The sequence below is a fragment of the Meleagris gallopavo genome, chromosome 2 (assembly GCF_905368555.1).
Source record: "Meleagris gallopavo chromosome 2, MGAL_WU_HG_1.1, whole genome shotgun sequence".
Classification (NCBI taxonomy): domain Eukaryota; kingdom Metazoa; phylum Chordata; class Aves; order Galliformes; family Phasianidae; genus Meleagris; species Meleagris gallopavo.
Genome location: NC_139405.1, coordinates 51,494,911 through 51,515,022, shown reverse-complemented (window position 1 = coordinate 51,515,022; position 20,112 = coordinate 51,494,911). Strand labels below are relative to the sequence as shown.

Genomic DNA, 20,112 nt, shown 5'->3' with positions numbered 1-20,112 from the left:
TCCCTTGGAAAAACCTGGAAATTTAAAGGCAGAACCCACAAGCAAAAAATACTGATTATCTACAGTTAGGCTACATGCTTTTTATCTTTGGGATCACAAAGTATTTATTCTAAATAAAGTTTGTTTGTACATGGAACCTCAATGCTTCCAAGAAAAACAGATAAGTTATCTGCAACACAGAAGAGCAAAATGAGACAAAACATGGAAGATTGCTAGTTCAAAGGCACTCAAAGAAAAAATGCCAAACTGAGGAACACAAACTACTCCAATAAATACAAAACCTCCCAAGCACTTCTACTGAAATTATGGGATTACTCAAAAGTTTTCAGACAATTGCACAAACAGAAATACTTCAGATCAGGTTTGCGACACACACACACACAAAGCAATTCCCACTTCTCTGCGAGAACAAGACAGCACAACAGCTACTATTGCACCCAGAGCTTGCCCTTACACTTGAGCAGACAAACGACGAGATGACATTACTTAACTATTTTCCTGCATTCAGAACTTGCCCTCACCTGAAAACTGTAGCTACATGAGCTCAGAAACTTTCCAGTCACTGCAGAAACTAATATACAAACTCTGGTGATCTGTTCCGCTGTTTTCAGTAGGAAATTTACATATGAATTACACACCGAATTCCTTTGGGCCGATAAACTTCTGTACTTTCATGAAGAAAATACCACTTCCTTGTTATCGTCCTCCTCTTGCTATTCTTTGCTATCATAGAAAAAACAACTCTACCTCTAAAATCAGCAAGCATAAAGATAGATCCATTTCTTGTGTTTGAGTTTATTCACAGAAACAGAGGTTTGGGAATAAACAGGTTTCAAGAGATTTGAGGCTCCCAGATTTTCTGCCAGATAGAGACTCCGGTTACCCAGCTACCACGTGCGAAAGTGCCAACACAGTAATCTGTACTGGTCAAGAAATCATCTACTGCATTTCATCTGATCCTTAAAGATGTAAAGAGCGGTATATAATAGCCTACATAAAGACTGATGTTAAGAGCCTGACAGCAAGATTCAGATGCCAAGTTATTTCCTAATACTATTCATATTCATTAATCATCGTTAATCAAAGAATGAGGGAACATACACAGAAGCTAAAAACAGCACGAGACTAAGGTGTTTCCCATGGCACAATACAATGCAAACATTGTTTTTGCACTCAAGAATACAAATGCAAAGATTTCATAACCGTGCTATGTGTAGGAATTCAAAACAAACCTTACCTTATTTTAAATTGCACTTCTATTAAGAAGTCACACTGTTCTAGTGCAAGGTGGCAGGAAACATGCCATCTTCCTTCGGCAGAGTTTTCCAAATGCCCCTGTGTTCAACTAAGTCTAGCTCTGCTCTGTTTTGTTTTCACAAGAGGACCCATTCAGCACCATGTGCTCCTTTTCAGCTGTCAATAAACAGAGGGAGTGAATTCCCCAGAGCTTCACAAAGCTAGTTAGGCATAGCCATTCATTTCTTCAGGAAAACAGGGCATTGATTTCAGCAAATTCCCAGGGAGCAGCTACAACAAAGGGATCAAAGACCCACCTCCTTTCCTGCACGGCTCTCAGAGGAGCAGCGACAGGTTTCCTGAAGACTGGGCTGGAGCCCCAGCGACCACCGCGTGCTTCATTCACACATCACCTTCTTACACTCCCAGGACAGCCCCAGTGCAGACCGTGACAAACCCCTACATTCAGGCAGCATAATGTACTGCACGCTAGTTCATCCAAGGATAAAAAGGAAAACAAGCTCCAAGGGAAGTCCGCTGCTTCCCTGACTGGTTGAGCCTCAATAGCTGCAGACATTTTATAAACTCTCCTCTTTTCTGCCCTTAGCTTCTCCATCTAAAACAGAGAAATACAGCTACCTCCAATTCATCGTAATGAAACTTCACTGGGATGCTGACTTTTTTGGATTACTTCCACAGGCTTGAAGACATAGCTACTGGAATTTGAGGTCTGGCCTCAGAAGCCCCTGCATTGTGTAGCCATGACATTTTCTTTGTGTAATTTGCTCCAGACTGCGGCTTTTTTTTTTTCCTAGGAATCCAACGGGGTTTGTTCTGGTTTGGTTAGATTTTTATTTTTAATTATAGATGTGCTCTTTGTTAAGGAACAAGATTGCTAATCCTAGGCTTTGACCTTGTTCTGAACCAAGCATTACAGACAGATGATGCTGTGGTTAAGCTTAGGGTTGGGGTGTTAAAACTTCATGGCTACTGCTGCCATCAGTGCCACAGACTGCTTCCTGGTGCTGAGACCACTTGGCACATGGTCCACATAACTAAACACCTCATCTTCACCCAGGACATTGTCAAGCTGTATTGTTAATACTTCCAGAATAGTAAATTCATCTGCTTCTCTGGGCAGCCTATTTCAATGCATAATCGATCCCATTACAAAGACTTTTTTTTCTTACATTCAAAGGCATTTCCAGGAAGCAGACCATGGCCATTGCCCCTTGCCTCACCATGATGCATCCTTGTGGAGAGAGCACTTCCACTTTCTTCTTCACAACCACCATTTTTGTACTGGAAGGCAATGATCAGCTCTTCCTGAGCTTTATCTTCTCCACGCTAAGCACAAACAACATTTTCAGGCCTCCCCTCACATGTTAAGTTCCTTAACCTAGTGATCATTAGAGAAAGCATGACTGATGCTGAGACTGAGCTGAAGAGTGAAAAAGGAAACTGCTAGGGTATAGTTTAGCTAAAATGGATGAACCAGCTTAAATCACTGAGCAGAGTTCAAGGAGTCTTAAGTGATTCACACCAGAACTAATGTGCAGTCACCCTGCTCTTTCCATTTTTTAACAATGTACTCTTGACAGCAGTTCTGCCTGTTGTATATGAAACAGTCACCCATACTACATTCCTTATGAATCTTTTAGAGTCCTTTCTGTATCTAAAGAGAACTCAAGCGTGATGCACAATTGCCAGCTGGCAGATGAAGTTCAAAAATACCACTTTCTGAAATAGCTTGAAGTAAATATATCGCCTCCACAAATAGCTGTTATTTACCAGTCAGCTGCTACTGCTTTTTTTTATTTATTAACTGATAACAGTTATTGACAAAAATATATTTTTTCCTTGTTCTTCATTAGGAGGGAGTGAACGCTGACAAAATGGGTTCCCAAAATGGCAGTTGAGGCATTGGAAGGAATCCAGAATAAAGTATTTAAATCAGAGCAATAGGCATAGAAAATATGCTTAATGCTGCAGATAGCATAGGCTCCAGTGACAGAAGCACGAGTATCAGGCAGATCCAAGAAGTAGCTCTTTGCAGAAGTTATGACAGCAAAGTATAAGAATATGCCACTTGCATATTCTTTGCTGCTAAAAAATGATGGATAATTGAGATGAGGAGTGAGACTTGGATGTGATTTGGATAATGATGTCTTCGAAAGACAAGAGTTAAATTGACAAAGTTAAACACCCCAAGTATATCACTTGGTAGTAATCTGGGATAGTATCTGTGCAAAGAGAGATGAAATATTTAAAACAGAACTGTGATTTTTAAAGCCTCAATGAATCTGTCTGTTCTTATGCAGAGGCCAGATTTTTACAATTTTACTCATATTAAGTCATGCCTTACTCCAAGAATAATCCCACTGATTATAATGGTAATATTGTTCCACAGATGTCTCAGAAGAAACGCAAATGTAAAAGCAGACTTTATATTTAAGATAAAAGACATCAATCATGAGCACATCTGGGAATTTGATAAAAACATATGGTACAAAAAAATCACTGTGAGATGACAGAAATGTACTTACATAGCAGGTCTGTGGACATGTTTACAGATCAGGCATAGGAAACCTATATAAAATAAATGAAAAAGGAAGATCAGTTTTCTGAAGTAGCACTGTTCCTGTTTAAAATTCATGCTAGTTACCATGCACATCTTTTTTTCTAGTTCTCTAAGAAACAGGGGGAACATATCTAGGGAAATCTAAATAGGAAAAATTTCAATTAGTAAAGGAAAAGAGTGAATCTGTCTATTATTAACTCCTTAATATATGAGCTCATTTCATAAATGATGTGAAACGACATTAAAGTAATGCATTTAATTAAGTTGGAACAATTTGCTATACTCCACTTCTTCATTAACATGTATTACAAAAACAGAATTTTCAAGCACTGTGTAAATATACCCCACTGCATGCCATTTTGTGTTTAAGCCTGCTGCTTCTGGTATTCATCTTAAGTATCCTCACAGCGAAGTCAAAGGGAATATTAACTACACACAGGATAAGGCACTTTCTTTGCACTCCTGAAAGACTTCTGCAGAGTTTTAGTTTCCTGCTGAACTCTGCTCATCTTGTTTCCCATTTGTCCACTGTTTTTTTTTTCTTGAAATTTTACAATGGTCAGAGAGTTTATAATAAGAGCAGAGTCTGCCTTTGTAGTAGTTGTCTCAACAGTGTCTACCATTGTGGAATCTCAATGTGTGGATACGGATGCTTGAAGCAACATAAATAATAAGGCAGGCACTAAAATGGGGGGGCACAAGTAACAGTAAGAATCACATCAGCATATGCTGTTTTGCCGCGTCCAAATTTTGGGTATGGATTGAAGGTACATACATATGATTTAAGGTGAAAATTCCCCACTGGTGAAGAAAATGGTATTTTGTTGCTGACTGGAATGGCTCAAAGATACAATGATTACTAGTCAGATACTTCCAGATTAACTGGAACTGGTCAGTAGAACTGAGACAAGAGAAGCTTGGAAGAAGGAAATACAGGAAAAACAGAAAACAAAGAATGATAACTGAGCAAGAAACAGACTCATGTGGAATACAGAAGTGGTAGGTAAATAGGAAAAATGCAGAGCACGATGAGGAAGAGAGGAGCCCACTATGGAGAACACGCCAAGAAAGAAGCTGCGACTTTGCCAGGTGTATCCATCAGCAAGTTGAGGAAGCTGCTATCTAACTATCTCCTGCAATTTAGGAGCACACCGTAGTAATATTTTCAAGCCTGCGAAGATAAAAATCCATTCTGATGAACAGTTATAAGCATGTAAGTTGCTACCTGACCTTGAGGACATACCACTTGTCCCTGGATAGACAAGAAGCCACAATGAGCATTACCCCACCATTTACTCAATGATTTGTGTACAGATCATGGCTTCTGAGCAACAGAATAATTATGCTGATGATATTCTTGTTTGTAGGTGATTAAAGACCCAGTCTAAGTTCATGACAAGCAAAGTTACTGAGTCAGAGTTGCTATCTTACCATGCATCTCATCACAACATAATCAAACTCCCATGTACTTAAATTGTCAATTCAAGCATAAAAGGTAACATGTAGGAAAACACAGATTTTAGATGCTTCACTCTGAAACTGGAAGAGTTCTGACTTTGAAATATACAGAGCTACCTGGTGTTTGCTTCCCACATTCTTAGCCATGCCTTTCAAGCCTACACTGCCTTCACGAAATAGATGACAAATACATGCATTGCCCTTTACAAGGGACAGGGGTGAAGGATAGCTAATGGGTATACTGATGAGTCTTTATTCTCAAAAGTTCTAATTTTCAATGTAGAACCAAGAAAATTACTCCCACTTTTGGGATGCATATATTCCCTGACATAGAGGAGACAGTACTGATAGGGAGAGTTCATTAGAGACCCTCAGCAGGGAAGTTGCTACAAGGAAAGATGCTTCAGTTGCTCACACATAAGCATCCAGTGCCTTCTGAGATGTCCTAGGATATCTGAAGCACCTACGTCAGGCTGGTAGACATAATGATGGATACACAGGAAAATGAGCCCCTTCTGGACCAGCAGGAGGGCAGGATTACCCAGGACATCTCAGATAACACTAGAAGCTTATGTTTAAGCAAATGAATCAAGTCCTACAGTATTGCCATTTCTCATTTTACAAGAAGCCAGGTAGAAAACTGGCAGCCAGACTGCTAATGCATCCTTTCTGTCTGAGATCAAGGGAACTGAGGACAAAGCATGAAACAGAAGCACCAACACTTCAACTTTTCTTCTGTAACTTCTATCTTCTGCCAAAACAGCTGTCTCTGGTGAATACATAGTTTAGTATGAACTGTCTACATGCAGTGCCGCTCTAAGACAAAAGACGTGAGACAGAAGCAGTAAAGAAGCCTGGATGCTAAAGAGACATGAGCAAGTCCTCTTTCCCAGATGAAAACAGTCATGCTGAGAACAGGGTTTCTAAGCAGCAAGTTTCCTGATTTCTACTAACCATAAAATACTTCACAGTTGGACTCCATTCTGGCTAAGGGCGAGGCACTTGTCTATGATATCAATTTCCATGAATGTAGGATTGCAGAAGGAACAGCAGACTTTAATGGCATCCATATGTGACCATACTCTCCCATCCCTTTGCCCATGCTGACAGTCTCTGAGTGCCCAAGTCTGGCACTTGGTAAGCACACAGTTTGCAGACCTCCTTGAGGGCATCCCAGTTGCAGAAACACAAACTGCTCACAGAGCACCAGAGCAGTAGGTGCACCAACACAAGGAACTGCTCCTCTTCCAGCAGTTAGTCATGTTATCTCTGACAGGGTGAAGATAAGTGCAGCAAGGAGTATTTGCAGAGGCAAGGGAGTGTAAGCAGAACTAAAAGCTCCTTCACAAGCTGAGCCAGACCTTTCCTGCACTTACCCTCAACACAAACTCACAACCTCCCCTCCTTCTAGCTGCAGAAAACCACCATCTCTCCTGCTCCAAGGTCAGCCCTTTGGTGTATGAAGGTACCTCTTGCATACTGTACTGCCCTTCAATCAAGGGGATAACAACAACACACAGAATGGCACATGTAGAGTCACAGCAGTCTCTTCTTCTGTGCCAGCTAGGCACAGTGCCTGGTGGTTTCTGGCCACATTGGCCACTTGTCAACCTAAACTTAGATGGTTGGCCTCTGGCCATGCTGGCCACAGTTTAACATTCCTGTTGACCAATCTTCTGTGGTTTTACTTGTAAACCACTTGTAAACCACACCAGTCTTTACACAAAGCATTGCAGGTATATCAACCTAAATTGCCATGCTGCTCACAAAGCCAAAGCTTGTTTGTGGCTGCTTTTCAAATACTGACATGTTTCATCAGTGGAAGGGCAGAAAACGACAAGGAACAGAGTGGGGAATGTTTTCCATGCAAGGAAACTGCAGCCCTTACAATTAATTTGAGGCAAAGTCTTCCGAGGTTCTTGTGTTCTTTCATTATCAGGAAACTGGTATGCACTTATGTGCTTATCCTAAGTAGGAATTGAAGTTGAATATGATAGTTAACAGTGTTCACAGAGGGCAAAGCATGGGTTACAGGCTCATTGGATGAACAGAAGTTCAATGCCTTGCGGTGGCAAGCAGCATTTATGCACCGGTAAAAGAAGTGAAAATGGGTTCTGTACTGCCTATGAGGAGAATAGGCTGTGGCCTATGGAGGAGAATAGGCTCATTTCTGCATGAGGCAGGTAGGAGCAGTTGCAATGAGAACAGCTGTCATATTAATATGCTGTGGGTGATACCCTTGCGTTTGCATCATGATCTTGTATCATCTGCCGATGACAGGAGAACACACTGTCTGCAAGAGAGAACCATGTCATTCACAAAGACCTGGATGATGACTTTTGAACTATAATCAGAAGTAATGATTTGACATCATATGGCTCAAAAACGCACCTCAGCATCATGCCACATGCCAGAGAGATGCATTAGTTCATCAGTTGCTGTAAGGCTCTTCTCTTGATGCCATGAAGCCATCTCTCCATTTCCTCATGCAGATGAAAAGGGGAGGCTGCTGTTCTTCAGGTATCTGAAGAACGTGCAGTAAAACCTGTTATAGACCCACAATAGCCTTAAGTAAAGACAGATGGCTTATTCTTATCTAAGCATCTTTTATCACACTATAACTGAGTAAAGGTAAAATGCAAGTAAAAGCATTTTTTCAAGACAGCTAAGTAACACACTTGCAGATGTCTCTAAAATACACATGCACAGATGTGACAGGAAAACCACACTTAACCTACTTATATCAAGATTAAATCGGGAAGGACTCTTTCCTCCCCCCCAATAGAAACTGGTTGCCCAGGCTTAACTTTCAGCATACCTTATGCCTCAGGTTGTATTCGTTAGAAGAAAACACCTAATGCATCTACTATACTGCATTAGAATCCCATTAGTGCTTCCTACTTGTTCTCTTTTGGCTATTGCTAGCTCTCGTGCTGGGCATTTCTGCTGAATTCAATTTTGTTGAATTCACAAACAGGAAGGAAAATCACAACAATACAGAAATGAATTAAGTATTAATAGAGTATTAACGGGAGAAAGTAAAACACAGAGCCAAAGTTAGTATCAGTCCCAGATGTGTATCCAAAATCAGGATTTGGCTTGTGATATTTACAATTCAAACAGATCCCACAGTACATTTTTGCGCATTTCACACCTACTATAGGTAGGTATAGAATCCTTTACCATAGAAAGCATTAAGCATGAAATTATAAATCCTTTTATAATAATCAAGTAAAACAGCATATACTTGTATACTTACTTTACTAAAATTATATTTTGTTTTTTCAAATCATGGAATTATTTTATAATTATAAAACAGTGAATGAAATGTTTATTCCCATCTGGCATCACTTTCTTATGCTGCTGGTGGCAGGTCACAGCCAGACGGATGTCATGCTCACGAGGTGACCACATGTCACCCCACGCATAACTCTTTTACCATTGTAACATTATAATATTTTTCTTTGTTCTGGAGGATACTGACTCTTCCCTGATGGGTCCCATGCAACATGTAAATACTTGTGTCTCAACTCTAAAAATCTGGCTCATGGGTACTGCAGAAGTTCTTCATATGGAAGTCTTATTTGTAAATATAAAAAATAATGAAAATCAGGAGCTCTATATGGAACATCTGTCTTTTACAAAGGACTAAGTAGAGGTAAAAGAACGGTGAGCAAAATCTTACGAAGACAGTGGGCAAACAATTATGCACTCAAGGATATGGTTTCTTTAATGAAAAGCAACCAAGAGCACTGTCAATGTCCAGTGACTTCATGAGACTGGACATGCTACTGACAATTTTTTCATCAGTTAGCTGTTATTTGCAAAAGTTACAGAGTATTAAATTTCAACAGAATACATTAAAAAACTACTGCCTTTTCACTCCTTACACCAACCAACTGATATTCCAACTAGTTATGACTAGTACATTGAGATGTAGCACCATCAAATATGATCCACATATATGATCCACATATGAGCCAAACCTACTCAGGTGTATTTTCAGTTTAAGAAAAATATATTAAAAAAAATCAGAACTTTCATTAAAAGCAAATCCATTTTACATCCAGTGACTTGGAACTAGAAACACAAGGATCAAAAAATTCCAAACCTTGTTCCTTAGAAGTTTTTCCTGTTCTGAAATATGGCACTGTCTCTCATCATTTTCCTAACCTTCTATCACTTGATATTGGTCTTCTTTGGTCAGCAAAAGATATACAGCAGACAATGAAGCAAGTACTTTCCTCAGTATCTTTAAACAGAGATAGCAACAAAAGATGCCAAGGCATTATACCAAAGGGTATCTTGTGCTGGTCTTCCATACTAAGGGCTTCTGTGTCATTTGGCTTTGCAAAATCCTCCTTTTTGACCATGATCCAGAAAAGGATTTCTGCATTTCCCATGTCTAACTGCCACTGACTTTCAGGGAACTGTTTGTACATGGGAAGATAAACCCACACTTCTGCTTCTGTATTTTGCTGGGTCAAGATCAAGGCACCAATTATCTTTCTAGATGCTTGTTTTCTTCTGAGAATCAGTCTTTAAAGTGTGAGTTTTAAAAAGCCCCAAGACCCAGGAACATTCCTAAAATAATTTGCATTCCACAGCAGAGGGCAGAAACATTTCCATTTCAATGAGTCTGTGGAGAGGATTCTGGTCTACTAGCTGAAACTCAGGACTGAGCTGGCACAAAACAAACACAAAACCCACTTGTATGAAGTCATGTGAAAAAGTATTTTTCCTGTGAGACATTCATTCTCAACACATTGGCTAAACTATTCTCATCATTCTCAACTCGAATTCCAATTTTCCCTTTAGGAATAGGCACTCACTTTTAGGCAGGGCAGCCACTGACAGATGAGCAGATTGATAAGGAGATTTCCTTGTCTGTGTTCTCTTTGGGGAGCCTACCTCAAAAATCTATTCCTGGAAATTAAAAAAAGTTATACGAAAGTCTTGGCTTTAACACTATCTCCTTGCACAAGCTCACTATTAATACATCAGAAGTTGCTAGCTTTCCAAAAATGATGACCAGCAGACCAATGAGGCAGTGGGCCCACACGCTCCCACCTACTGCCACAATCACATCTGTGACCAGAAAGGGCAGATACGTATTTAGTAAACTTCAGGAAATCATAAAAATAGATTTGTCATCAGAAGGTTAACACTTTGCACACCTTGCCCAGATTATGCTGATTTTAAAAATCCCAGTTTCAGACACTCACAAACTTTTCACGTATCTACAACATGATCCAGATGCATCCCCTGTTTCAGTGTAGTGTTGCAGCCAAATTATGTAAATACTAACGTTCAATGTATTTGGTCAAATATCACTTTCAGAGTCTTGCTCTTACTTTTAAATAGCTTTAAACTCCAGTGCGGGGAAAGCATCATTTCACCCAGAAACTACCACAAGTTTTCACTTGAAAAAGGAATTCAGGTAGAGAATACTGGTGGTTTTTTTACTATTATTATTGATAAAGCATATTAACTTTAGAGGTGCTATTTTCATGGTATGCTTGGAATGCCTGTGGTACACAAGTATAAAGAAATTCAAATTTTCCAAAGACTGATTATATAATTGACTAACAAAAGTTGTATGTTCCCAAATATTATTTACCTGTTTCCTTCCTTTTCCCTTTGGTTATGACACCGTATGACAATTCCAAAAATCAGCAAGGGATGACTCAGACTGCTGCTGAATAAATGCAGATACAGATTCAAATTCAATTCAGTGAATCACCATTCATAGTCAGCATAATCACCTATCACTCAGGTATAGGAAAGAGTTGGTCGCCACTGTCAGCTAAAGATAAGTTGAAGCTCTTGTTTTCCCAGAATGACAGCATGCAGCACAGTTATAATTAGATTTCTTCTTTTAGAGGCCTGGATGCCTTCTTACTAACTGTACAGTATACACAAAGCCCCTTGGGGTCCTGTGCCACTTCTTGCATGTGACTCAAGTAGTCCAAAAATAAAAATAAAAATGTGGCATTAAATGCATAATGTATGCTTATTTAAAATTCTAGCCTTCTGGCTTCATCCTGTACAGTAACATAGTCCTAGTCTTTTCTCTGGCAAGACTGAAACTTAAATAAATGCAAGGCAACTGGCTCTTTTCTATGCAAGCTTATTTTTTCAGTGTTGGAGACTGTAAGAAGAAGTAGGAAATCAGAATAACAAGGCCAATGCTGAAGAGCCCGCAGAGGCTGGTAGAGGACAATTTCATAGCCACTATCTCCACTGAACGAACAAAACAGTTAAAAATAAGTGACTATCAACTCCCATATCATTACTAAATTAGCTACATGAAATTTGGTGCACCACAGATAAATACTAAGTATAAGAACACACTATTTCTTCAATTAAAAGTTACCCTGATATAAAAAAATCTTGTAACAATAAACTAGAAAAAATCGTGCCATCTCTGACCTTTCCTTAAAAGTTCACCAATGGGTCACTTGCTGTTACTTCTTCACTCAGTAGCATGACCTCTTCAACTCCAACTTTGACATCTAAAACATTTATTCAGTATGGTCCAGTGAGTTAACAAAAACCCAAATCCTTGACATCTGCACCTCAAGTTATCGAAAGATCATTTCAGTGATTTATAAAATCTGTATGAACATAATCTGCAAGATTTCATGCGGGATGTAAGTCTGTAGGTGGAACAACTTTAAAGTTATCCAAAAGTACCCACCATCCAGTGCTTAAATAGTTTTGAAATGTACTTTAGTGATTGCATCATGACATTACAGTCTCCAATTTCACTACAGTGTTTAAAAAAACAACAAAACACAGGGGGAATCACTATGATTCAAGAGTCATTCTCTGCTGGGACAAACTGAAAGCCCAGTTGACATTTCTTAACTATGATATTGATTATGCTATCCTGTAAACTCCAGGAATTCAAATTTTGAAGATCCCTGTCAAAATAAACAATTTGAAAATGACTATTGCAATTTCAGATTCTGAAACCCAAATACATGACTGGAAGTACGACAGCAACCTTAGCACCTAAATAAATCCACATTTTTTTGCTCATAGCTTGGAATTTAGAAAAACCCATTATCAAACTATAATTTTAAAAATCAAAGTAGATTAGAGGAATAATTAGTGCAAATGACTTACTGTAAAGGCAATTCAGAAACTTATACAGCCCAAAGAATTACTGAATTTGACAAGAAAAAAAGTTTAAGTAATATATCCTGCTTATATTTTTACAGATAAAAAATGCACTCTGCACTGTCCTCAAATCTTTTGTGAACTGTTTTACTGATGAGCACAAAATATTTGAAATAACTTCATTTTTACACTCCATTTTATTTTAGGAAGTTGATAGTCATTTCTCTAATGTCCTATTTTAAAATTCCTTAAATTTTTAATAAAATTGATTTTAAGTGGTAATAAATGATGTTATGTAAAAATTTGTCTGTATGGGTGCTGAGGCTTGCAGAGACCTCAGTGTTCTGTGACTTAGGCTTTAATGTTGACAAATCACAGAAGTTCTAAGCTCAACTTACAGAAGAAAAATAAGTTAGTCTTCTCTTTTACTGTAGAATAAGACAAAGAGTGGAAATCAATTTATTCGCTTGCTTATCCTTCTTTTCTTCCTGTCTGTGTCTCTGGTTTGGTCAGGGCAGTGTCTCTTCAATATTGTAAAAAAAAAAAAAAAACAAAAAAAGCAATACATTAAAACCAGGCTACAATTTTATTAATAAAAAAGCTCCACAGATCGTAGCAGACTCAGCAGAAAAATCTGTAGAGTAACTCATGCATTAAAAAGGGAGATGATTCTATCTATCACTCACACTAGGGATATTTCAGAGTGAAGAACAGCATGTAAATATGTCAAGTAAAGATGATTTCCAAGCATGAAAATTATTCTTGTCACTGGCAGCTGTTGCGCGAGAAGTAATAAGGTCCAGAAGCCTGGCTGGGCACAAACAGTGATAAGAATATCATTAAGATCCATCTGCAACCTCAAAAACACTGAAAATTCCTCTGCAATCTTTTGTTCTAAACAAAAGTTCAAGTCCAAAGCGAAGAGCTTCCAAAACAGGAGAGCCACTATAGCAGTAGAAAGCGTTTCACCACCTTCCCAGTCCCAACTGAGCTGATAGAGGCAAAAGCAGAGAGCACTCTTTAGAGCCACAGAACATTACGATCTCCAGATTTTATAGTAGTGGCATGCTAGCTTTGCCTGCTTATTTACTTGTGTTGAGAACAGTGACAGGTTCGTAAAAACAAATGAGTTCTGAACCAGACAGAGTATTTCCAGTAAAACTTATTTTTGCCTGAACGTACTCAGCTGCTGAAACCAAAACATTCTGCAGAAATGTATCAGTTTCACTGGCTCTGTGTATCAGCACTACAGGTTTGCGTCGTGAAATTCTTAGTTGCACTGTCCTTCACTTGGGAGAGGACAGTCCCCAGCGACTGGAAATCCTCACCTGACACTGTTTTTCCAAACTCCATCAGCACCGGCCCTGAAGGCCGCGGGAGAACAGCGATCTCTTGTCAGCGCTTGGCACCGCCAGAATGAGAAGGCCCGTCCTGACTGCCAGGTCTGCAAGAAGCAAGTGATGCATTCACTCTGGATACATTGTGTACTAGCTGTAAAATTTTTCCTCCATGGAAAGCATTCTGAAAGAACCATGGGGAGGAGCGGTTTTATTCAAGTGCACTTGGATTCATGCTGGCCTGCAACCCTGAGCTTTTCCCGGATGAGCACTGGGCATACAAAGAGGTAGTGTTTCAATGGGCAAATCACCTGCTGCCGCTTCACTGTGAGAGGTATTAAGTCACCTGTTTAATTAGTATGGGTGATTGCTGATATTTCTAAGAGCAGCTGAAGCAGAAAAGAGCTTATACTGGTTCTTCTCAGCTCCTTGATTTAATTGCTTAGAAATGTTAGTAATCTTGGAAGGGGTTCAATGCATTCTCTTCACTCAACAACACAGGTGAGCCACGACTCCCACAGAGAGAGAAAATACGGAAGGCCAGAAAGCATCCTGCACTGCCCATGCAGTTTGTAACATTAAAAAGGTCTCCTGAGACCTCTTGGCACAGAAAACTGAGCTGAAAGTTAAAACTCACTGAAAACTAAGTTCTGTTTGAACACTAAAAAAACAAATCTGTTCTTCCATCTAAGAGTTTCTCTTTTGTTTCCTCGGTCTGATTTCAGTTATGTTTTTAGAAACTCTTTAACCTAATACTTTCCAGTATGTCACTCTCTTTTCTTTGCCTACTGTCTGTTTCCAATCCTTTGTTCAGCATCATTGCCCTCTGACTGCAGACAGCCTCAGCACAACAAAGGTGCAGAGATGGCTCTGGAGGTGATTCCACCTGACCCTGAACACAAAGTCACCTCTTGGAAGACAAAACTATAGACTAACTTAGCTATATTTTTAATGTGTACTGCACTGGTCCTTCAACCATTTATTATTCCAGGATAATATAATGCTTAGATACTTGATGTCCTCCTTGGGTGTCAATCTGTCAAAGCACTGGCAAAACACAATTTTAGTGATTTATAAATCACTTGCTTATTGATGAGCCTTACAGTATGTTTTAATCTTTAAAAAAGCTCTATTAGTTCTAAAGTTATTTATTTCTGTAGGATAGGACTGGACAGGCCAAACAAGTGCTGTAGATCACATACAGCCGCAGTGATTGAAATAACATTCTGGCTAAACTAAGCCAACACAGTTGCTGTGACAGTTAATGAACCAAAAATGCATGTGGGACTTACACTGTTGCAATTCTCTCTAAAACATGTCCACCATGCACTTGCATAGGACATCCTTGCTCATTCCTCAGCAGTCCCTCAGCACCATTCATAGCAACAGGAACCAGGAAATGAGACTGAGTGGAGGAGCAAAGAATACTGCTCCACCACGCATTCTATTTGCTTGCTACTGTATATGGTATGCCACATTAGATACCACTACTCTTTTTCCTAAGTGCTATTCTCTTACATGTGCTGCAGAAAAACAAAGCACATCTATACTGACTTCGCTATCTATGCTGTGTCACAGCAGTAGGAGGAGATGTTGGGTACTACCTTTGCTCTAGGTATTGGGTACACTGCTCAGGGGCATCATGGGCATTGCTGTATCCTCTGTGTGCTTACACACAAGCCTCTAGCTTACCTGTATCATGCTTGTGACTTTTAAGCCCAAAGCACGTGGCTGACCATGCTGGTGACAATACCATCTGCAGTCTACTAGCTGCTATGCTGCATTTGCTGCAAACAAGTTTCCCCCACAGTTCTTCAGATGGTTGTTTGAGAGCACTGTAGGATGGGACAGAATGAAGCTCCGTGAATATTAATCCGTGAATAAACCTGGCTATTCAGGTGTCATTAGTGCTCCCAAAGCATCAGCGTGGAGCCTTCCCCAACTGCTGGCATCACTAAAGAGACAATGCACAGTGCCAGCCATGCAATGAACAGTGTGAGCCACATCACACACAATGCTTGTGATAGGATGGGTCAGGCAGGTCAGCCACAACACCTCTCAGCACACAGACTTGACATTTAGCACTAAAACAGCTCCATGTGCTGTCTCGAGAGACACCAGCTGAACTGCACTCAAGTCTTCCCAGAAGGAGCCCCTCTGCCCCGCTTACAGCAAAAAGAACAGTGCCAACCTAGACAAGACTGATGTACTACTGTAAGGGATAGACACTCTATCATATCTCAATATACACAAGTGACAACTTTGCTGCTCCTCAGAATATACACATCTAACAGGCAAAGAAGAAATATCTTCTTAGAACAGACCTAGTCCCAGCTTCTTCAAAGAATGGGAGGAGGACAAAATGACTGCAGCAGGAGAACTGAGTCCCAGCAATTGGGCTGGGCTGAACATCAGCACTTGCTCTCTCACCCTGTGGGTCAGGCAGAGCTGGGAGGCCTTCCCCAGCACTTAATCATTGGAGAGTAAGGACGAGGTGCTGGTCCTAGCAGCAGACCATGGTGCTAATCCTGAGACACCCTGCATCCTCATTTAGACTCCAGCAGCAGCCCTTAAGTTAAGATGAACAAGACAAAATGTACACAGATCCTCCTCTTCATGACTAATCTTTCAGGCTCTTCACTGACACAGTCAAGAACTAGAATTTTCATTTTTGTTGTTTATATTATCATCTCAAAGATCCAGACATTTTTCTTATACATGCAAATTGAGGTTCTCCAGAGGAAAAAATGGCAAAAACAAAGAAGTTAGACACTGAGTTACCAGCCCAGAATGACTGACCTTATTTCAAACCCTTTTACAACCCACAGCAAGGACTGGAAATGTATTTCATCCGCGCCAGAGTTTTTAACAGGCTTAAGCAAGAGAATATGGTGTCAACAAGTCCAGGGATGCCTTTTGAAAATCATGGATTCTGAGTGGGATAAAACACTGTGAGGTAATCAAGTGCTCTTTCCAATTCATTAAAACTAAAAATCAATGTCTTTTAATACACTCTGTATGGTATCATAATTTCAAGCTTGGAATTACGAGCAGTTAATGCTATTTGGGAAGTATACGTTTCCCTGTCTCATGTTGTTTGTGAAACAGCTTCTCCTAAATAGTGTTCCAGGCACAGGAAGGAGAAAGATACAAGCAGATCTACTCTGTCCTCCAAGACAGAATTAGTTTACCAAGGCATTCTTGATCTCAATTTAGCACTGCAACTCTTGCTATTTTACAAACAGGGATCAACTTGCACAGGACAGGCAGAAAAATCAAGAGAAAAGAGCGAACTGCAAAATCACAGAGATAAAGACACATGGAAAGAACCGTCCCTTTTAGATTTTCCTGTTAGAGATATCTGCAAACCAAAACATGCTTTCAACACAAATTCCAAGTAGCCCATATTTAAAAGGATGCACTGAAGAAAGGTAAAAGTCAGTACAAAAAAAAAAAACAAAACAAAAAACAACAAAAGCAAAATATCTCATTATCCTTGGGATGTGCAGAGTTAAATGTCATGGTCAACTTCCAGGGTTTTCCCAAGCAGAACTCAAGGAGACTGACCTTCATTCTGTTGTAACTCTTGTTATTTCCTGCTAGTTACCATAAAATAGCAGTATCCTTGGCATCATGCTAAAGAGATTTCCTACCTGCTTACACACACACAAGCAGAAAAAGAAGAGTTTTTTTTCTGGGTTTAGTGATAATTAAATGGAGTGGCCAGCTGTGGCACGTGCTAAGCAGAAGTACGTGACCGCTGCTCCCTTAGCATGTGGAGCTGTCTCATTTGATTCATGCTTATCTTAGAAAGCGGGAACATCTTAAAATAAAGCCTGAGTGGAGCCAGGAGGGAACTCGTTGGCAATGCATGCTTTAAATACACTCCAGTTCTGCAAACATCTTGTGAGCAAGATTAAGCTTAATGAACAGGATTATTTATGCCCACAAAGTCAGGTGTAATGTGAAGTGCTAGTACAAATGAAACTTATAAAAAACAACATCAGCAAAGTCTGCCCAAACTGCAGAGTGTGTATTCACTTATGGGTGGGGTGAGGGCTAATGGTTTCGGGTTTTAATCATCAGCCACAAAGTTAAGTGCTCGAGGGAAAGACAAGGGGGGACAGAGTCCCAGGTCCTGGCCCCTACAACGCACTGTAGAATAACCATGTCACAGCAGCTGGGAGAACTACCTTACACTTCTCCCTCCCACACAGCCCTGACAGGGCAGCCAGGGGAAGAAAAAACAGGTCTTTACAAGGATGGGATTCTCTACATGGCAGATACTGAACAGGAAGGAAAGAGAAGTCACCATCTTTAGATAGGGAGCATTGGTGTGTGATCCACTGGCTTACATGCCTGCAAAATTAACGCTAACAAGTGACCACATTAAAAAACAATAAGTCTATCAGAAGCAATACACTCAAAGCACTTCAACTCATTTTATTTTAAAAGCAGAGCAATTTTAATATACCTTGAAGAAGCCCACATAAGGCTTCAGCCTGGAGGTGTAAGCACTTGATTTTACTTTTCTGCCTTAAGAGGTAATTCTTGTTGTGCTTACATGCTTTCCTGCACACAGCTCTCCAAGCCTCCCATTGCCGGTCTCAATATGTGTAGCTCCACAGAAACTGGCAGTTCTCACATCACTTACAGCTTTTATTCCCATTCAACTCATCTTCTTCTTCTTACATGAACAATCCCACTTTCTCAATGTGCAGTATTTACCATAAATTCTGAATGACTAGCTTCTATTCAAACATCAGAGATGTTTCCTGAGACCACGTAAAAATGAGAACACTGTGACAAACAGTCTCTTACTCAGTCATACTACTCCAGGATCTGTACTAGTTCCCATTAGGCTTGCAAATGAGACTTCAACTGTTTTGACTTACAATGCAGGACAATTAAGTGCACACTAATGATGGAAAATACACCTAATGCATAGGTGCAACTCAGCAGCAAGTACATGCAATATCAAACAATAATTATACCATTTGTCACTGATTCTGTCACTGTATCCATACTCCCATCTTACACACAGCTTCCAGCCTGGCACAGCTCACTGCATACTCACAGCATTGTGCAGGAGCAGCGTCCAGCTCCTCCAAATCATAGAATTACAGAAACACAGAGTAATTAAGGTTGGAAAAGAACTCTATTATCATCTAGTCTGACCATCAGCCCATCCCTACCATGCCCACTAACCACGTCCACATCCACTCAGTTCTTGAACACCTTCAGGGATGGTAATTCCACCACCTCCCTGGGCAGCCTGTGCCAGTAGCTCAGCACTCTCTCTGAGAAAAAATTCTTCCTAGCATTCAACTTGAACCTCTCCTGGCACAATGTGAGGCCATTCCCTCTCATCCTATTGCTATTACCTGTGCGAAGAGGCTGATTCCAAACTCACTACAACTTCTGTTCTGGTTGTTGTAGAGAGAGATAAGGTCCCTCCTGAGCCTCCTCCTCTCCAGACTAAGAAACCCCAGCTCCCTCAGCCATTCCCCATAAGACTTTTGCTCCAGATCCCTCACCAGCTTTGTTGCCCTTCTCTAGCCATGCTCCTGGGCCTAAATGTCTTTCTTGTAGTGAGGAGCCCAAAACTGAATACAGTGCTCACTGGTGCGGCCTCACCAGTGCTGAGTACCCAAGGATGACCACCTCCCTGCTCCTGCTGGCTACACTATTTCTGATACAAGGCAGGATGCCCCTGGCCTTCTTGGCCACCTGGCACACTGATGGCTTGCATTCAGCTAACACTGCGGATGTTTTTCCTCCATCCCAGGCCAGTGCTAGGCTACTCAAGAGATCAAATGAGGATTGGCAAGGTGAGGGAGAAGGTGAGATCTGTTCTTTGAAGCCCTACTGGTCTCTCATTCAAAAGGCTTTGCAGTGTCATGCCACACTACTGGTTCCAAATGAGCACCCCCTCTCCCAGGGCCTTCAGCACAAAGAATGCATGAGCAGCCACCAAGTCACCAGGGCACCACTTGACACTTGGTGCCACCACACATAACTAGGCATCTGGGACCCGGAATGCATGTTCTTCTGTCAGTCGCTGGTAGAACTGAGCACCAGGTCCCACTTGCTGCTGGCAATCCTACAGCCTCAGCATTGAGGGCTCTAGGGGCCATACAGGTCTGGCGCCTCTTCCTTCCTCATTCTGTCAGAGCGGGATTTGCTCATCTGGCAGTGTCACCACACACATCCTTTCCTGCCACTTCCTGGAAGGAGGATGTGTGTGCTATTTGTATTTCCTATTGAAGACACTTATCACCAAGGTGAGATAAACATATACAAATATATATAATGTATATGCATGATATAAGTAAGATGTATCCAAAACACAGCTTGTATTTTGTCCTACAAAGT

At 40.5% G+C, this 20,112-nt stretch overlaps 1 protein-coding gene across 6 annotated transcripts in view; it reads right to left on the bottom strand.

The window, feature by feature from the left end:
* PLAGL1 (PLAG1 like zinc finger 1) overlaps positions 1-20,112 on the bottom strand; it is a 50,335-nt gene that overhangs the window by 22,399 nt on the left and 7,824 nt on the right. For 3 of the 6 annotated variants that reach the window (XM_085217132.1, XM_085217135.1, XM_085217129.1), the window contains exon 2: positions 3,783-3,825. In XM_085217132.1, the coding sequence (XP_085073258.1) occupies positions 3,783-3,801 (19 nt within the window). In that variant the 5' untranslated portion in view covers positions 3,802-3,825. Of the gene's footprint in view, positions 1-3,782; positions 3,826-6,229; positions 7,420-7,666; positions 7,816-10,107; positions 10,178-20,112 lie in introns of those variants that run through there. The other 3 variants (XM_085217131.1, XM_085217128.1, XM_085217130.1) reach the window with 3 other exon arrangements.